This window comes from Vicia villosa, linkage group LG1, assembly GCF_029867415.1.
Source record: "Vicia villosa cultivar HV-30 ecotype Madison, WI linkage group LG1, Vvil1.0, whole genome shotgun sequence".
Taxonomy (NCBI): Eukaryota; Viridiplantae; Streptophyta; class Magnoliopsida; order Fabales; family Fabaceae; genus Vicia; species Vicia villosa.
In genome coordinates, this window is record NC_081180.1 from 126,234,672 (window position 1) to 126,239,373 (window position 4,702).

The following is a 4,702-nucleotide window of genomic DNA, read 5'->3' on the forward strand; positions in this document are numbered from 1 at the left end:
AGTAGTCACATGAACAAAATATTTAAGTGTACGATACATTTGTGAAATGTACGAAAAAGTTAGATATCAAATAATACATAACAAGCCTTTATCAAGGAAAAAACAACTCGTAATTTTTAAAAACAGCAAAATGACTATAATAGATTTCAAGATTTTGGTTTTTATAGGAGAATTACGCCAAACATTGAACTAAACAAAAAGGAAATAGTAACAAATTAACAAAGTAAAAGCATATAAAATGTTCAGCTGAATAATCAAAACTGGTCACATATGGTACTCAAACTCAACACATAACTGTTAAAGTACAAAAGATAACTAAATCAAAATCCTTGGTTCTAGAAAGCTACAAGACTATAAAATAGTCTCAAAGAAAAACCAACAATAAAATAACTTTAATATCATAACAAAAGGCCTGAAAATTTATTTCTTCTTTCCAGCCTTGGCAGCATCACCAGCCTTAGTCTGCAGGATGTAACAGGACAGATGTTACACTTATAAGGTTTTATAAAACAAATTATGTAAAATGAAAAATAACAAGGCAACCCATATGTTTTTACCTTCTTTACTCCACGAATCTTCTTGGCCCTGTTCTTTCTCTCCTTCATTTGCTTCCTTGACTTCTCAACCTTAGTGTCAAGACCATTCTACAAAATACAAAATGAAGACACAAATTAGAATTCCCAATACAATCAAATGCAGAGCAATACTAGGAAAATAATTGCAAGGACACAGGCCAGACTCTTAAAATAAGCCCAGAATTTATTAAGGAATTGCAATATCTAGGTAGAACATATGCCATTCAGGTAAGAAAAAAATAATCATGTACATTTAAGAAAATCATTTTATTAACATTGACAGCACTGGATATTCTTCAAAAGATTAAACATTCGAAGTAAAATAGCCATGGATTTTGCATTATACAACTAAAGGACATGTACAGCTTACTTTAAGAAAAACTTGTTACAATTTCTGAAATACAAATACATTTGATTTGCACAACAAAATAGTTGATGTTAAGTTAGTATAACATGACTTACTAACAATCAGTAAATAACAAACTAAATAATTCCCATATTCAAAAGGAGAAAAAAACGGAGGCAATGATAACTTACAACTATGCCAAATAAAGATCAACGCTGTAACAAATTATAAGGAATAGGAATATAAGAAAATTTAGAGATAACAATCCACTGAAAAGACACAATAGCTCACCCTGATAAGTCTGTATTTTGGCTCGTACTTCTTTGCATTCTCAACAGAATCATAGATCAAACCAAAACCAGTGGACTTTCCTCCTCCAAAATGTGTTCTGAACTTGAAGACAAAAACAGTGTTTGGGTCCTTCACGTCATAGATTCTGGCTAACTTCTCTTTGAGTTCAGCCTTCACAAAAAAATAGCAATTTCAACTAACAGAACAATAGAAAAACAATTTTCAGCTAGTAATTATTCAAAACATAACTCACAAATCATAACCAAAACTGTACCTTGGAAACATTGGCCCTCCCTGGATGAAGAACATCAATGACCTGCATCACATCATGATAAATACTTGTCAGAAAACCCTAAACATTTCAACCAATATCATAAAAGAAAACCCTAATTAACTGCATAATATATATTTAGAGAATAATAAACATACAAGCTTGGTGATTAATCATCTAACAATAAGATAAAACATATTAGTAAATAATCACTGAAAAACACAGATTTAAAATCACAAATTCATATAAATATAGTGTTTCAACCGAATCAACTTAGACTGAGTAATCGACTAAAGCAACTAAGTCAAAGGAAAACAACCAAAAAGCTTCTATTAAGCAGAATAACAAATCAATTTCCGTTACGATTAAACTATGGCTTTCAGTACATTACAGTTTACAAAGATCTGAATCCCTCAAATGAATCCAACGCATTCAAAATTAGGGTTTGTGAAAAATAGATAACTGGAGACGAAAAACTCACAAATTGCTTCCTTGATAGAAGCCTGTTTGTCATGAACTTCCTGGTTCTGATGGTGACTGCCTTGTCCGCCATGTTGTTCTTCCGCGCCGGTAAACAAGCTTCAGAGAGAATAGGCAGTGATGCACAAGCGCAGACTAGGTAGATGAAAGTGGAGGACTGAAACAAAACCCTATTTTATACGAAACCCTAATGAAAACCTATGGGCCGGCCCAATTCAAGACTATCGAGAGACTTTGGTCATGTATTTGAAATATTCTCTTCACACCCCATATTTATTTATGCATTTCCTTCTCTTTATTTTTTTTTCTTTTTAATGAATAATGTGTCCTTAAAAAAAATATTTGAAAGTAATTAAATTAATGAAATTATATCACTAAATCATACTCATAAAATAATTATAAAACTTTAATTTTATAATTATTATAAAAATAATTTTATTATAAATCCCTTTTAAACTCCCACGCTTTATTGTTTTACACTCAAACACGTAAAATTTTCTCTTACACTTGCAATGATTGAAAACTAAATTTATTTTAAAATATATTTTTCAGGTAAAATACATCTTTTGGTCCCTTAACTATACTCCCTAATTCATTTTGGTCCCTCAATTTTTTTCGTGTCATTTTGGTCCTTTAAAATTCAAAAAGTTTCAAAGAAGTTCCTTCCGTCATGTTGCCTAAAACGTTTGTCTATTTTGTCTACATGACGGGTGAGTTTGCATGGTGTCACCTTTTTCGTTTCCCACATCTTCGGCAGATCCACGCCTCATTTAACTTGAATCTGCAGATCCTTCAATTCTCACCAACAAGAATTCCAACAAACCTTTGCCTAATACTCTTCCAAAATACTCACTAAAATTCCCCACAAAAATCCATAATCCTTGCTTCCTTCAACTTCATGCACAACAACAACATACTCGTTTTCAATTCAGAAATGGCAGACAACCTCATCAACCAGAACACACAGAGAAGCAATATCATGCAACACACTATAACAATACAAACGCACCACACTCAACAGCAAATCCAAACCTGACAGATTCACAAAACAAAAAACTCGGGAGATTGAAGAAGAATGAGAAGACGATGAGGAAAGATAATGAGTCCAAAGAGCAAATGTACCTCTATTATTTGAATCTTCTAGTTTTTCTTTTTTTGCAGCAAACTTCATGTACTTGTAAGTCTCCCTGAATCTAGTGAAATATTAGGGTTGGAATCGATTTGGGGCTTAGGTTTTCTTTTATGATTGTATTGTTCATTTGCTTGATTTGAGATATCATAGAGTCACGATATGCAGAGAAGATTGAGAGTTTTTGATTTTGTTGTTTCGTTGGAGAGAAGAGCGATCGAGAGAGATTGAGAGCGAAATATCTCTGTTTCTCTGTTCTTTGGAGAGAAGAGCAAACTTCATGTACTTGTAATTGTCACAAAATCTTTCACCCTGGCCTTTTAATTAAATCTTTAATGTTTAGGGTTTTGTTCTTAAAGCTTGAAATAAATAGGATTTGTGATGTGCTTTGTAAATTTTGTTTTTGCAAGAGGAGAAGTTTTCTTTGTTTGCAGGAGATTGAAAAAAGAACAAGAATAGAGGAAGAGGAAGAGAGATAAAAATAGAACAAGGATGATGATGATAAGAAGGAGGCAGAATTCGTTTCTTCTTGTACATGTATGCCTCACACTGCCATTTGGACTCCACTTACCCACTCATCATACAAACTGTCATCTGAAAGTTTTTTTTTGAACTTTAACTAACGGTTCACTAACGGAAGGACTAACATGGATATGTTAAGAAACTTAAAGGACCAAAATGGCACGAAAAAAATCAAGGGACCAAAGTGAACCTAAAGGTATAAGTAAGGGGCCAAAAAATGTATTTTGCCTATTTTTTATGATAAATTTAAAAGCAGATAATTTTCATTTATTTAAACTTATTATTCAAAATATAAATCTATTCTTTTTAAAATTTTAATTGTGGATAAACTTCACAAATATTTATTTCCAAAATTTAATTAAAACTTTTTAGAACTTAATTTATAAATTACATAATAGGAATGTTAAGATTAAAATTTGAGAATGTGTAATTATATGTTCAATAAGTTAAATTTGTTTTTTTTTTTTTTTACTTTCTACATTCTATATATTAATAACTTATTTTCACATCCCATTTTAAATGTTTAAAAAGAACTAATTCATTTTTTTTATAATATATAGTGTATGTTTGATTTAGCTTTTGGAAAAGTTAAAAGCAATTTTAAAGTTATATAATTGATTCTGAAATGACTTTGAGGTGTTTAATTGTTCTAAAGTGAAATTGGTTATGTCTCTAGAATTTTTTATTTTTTGAAGCTACAATTTGTAGCCTTTAAATTTAAACGTGATTTTTACGCTGAAAGTTATTATTCAATTCATTTTTACATAAATACTAGTAGAAGACTTGTGCTTCTGCACGGGTAAATTCATTCATATCGAAGATCATTTGATAAGATTTGATTGTTATTGACATATAAATATGATTATTATAAAATCACTAATGATAGCAAATATTTAATAATAAATATGTAGCAAATCAACAGGATAAATCTAATATGCCTAATAATTATCGATATTTACAAATATCACTAATTATTATCAATATTTACAAATATTTTGTTGATTAAAATAAATAATAAAATATGTTATAGTGATATGACCCGTTAAAATAATGAGTTCCAGTGATAAAATTTAAAGGAATCGGTAAAA

The 4,702-nt window shown here is 30.3% G+C and overlaps 1 protein-coding gene across 1 annotated transcript; it reads right to left on the reverse strand.

Moving 5' to 3' along the window:
- Positions 1-251: 251 nt before the first annotated feature.
- LOC131616458 (small ribosomal subunit protein eS24z) lies at positions 252-2,119 on the reverse strand. The gene is made up of 5 exons (XM_058887794.1): positions 1,965-2,119; positions 1,487-1,528; positions 1,213-1,383; positions 558-644; positions 252-462 (listed from the first exon to the last, which is right to left on the reverse strand). The coding sequence occupies exons 1-5, from the start codon at positions 2,034-2,036 to the stop codon at positions 421-423; spliced, it is 414 nt and encodes a 137-aa protein (XP_058743777.1). The 5' UTR covers positions 2,037-2,119; the 3' UTR covers positions 252-420.
- Between the last annotated feature and the right edge of the window lie 2,583 nt (positions 2,120-4,702).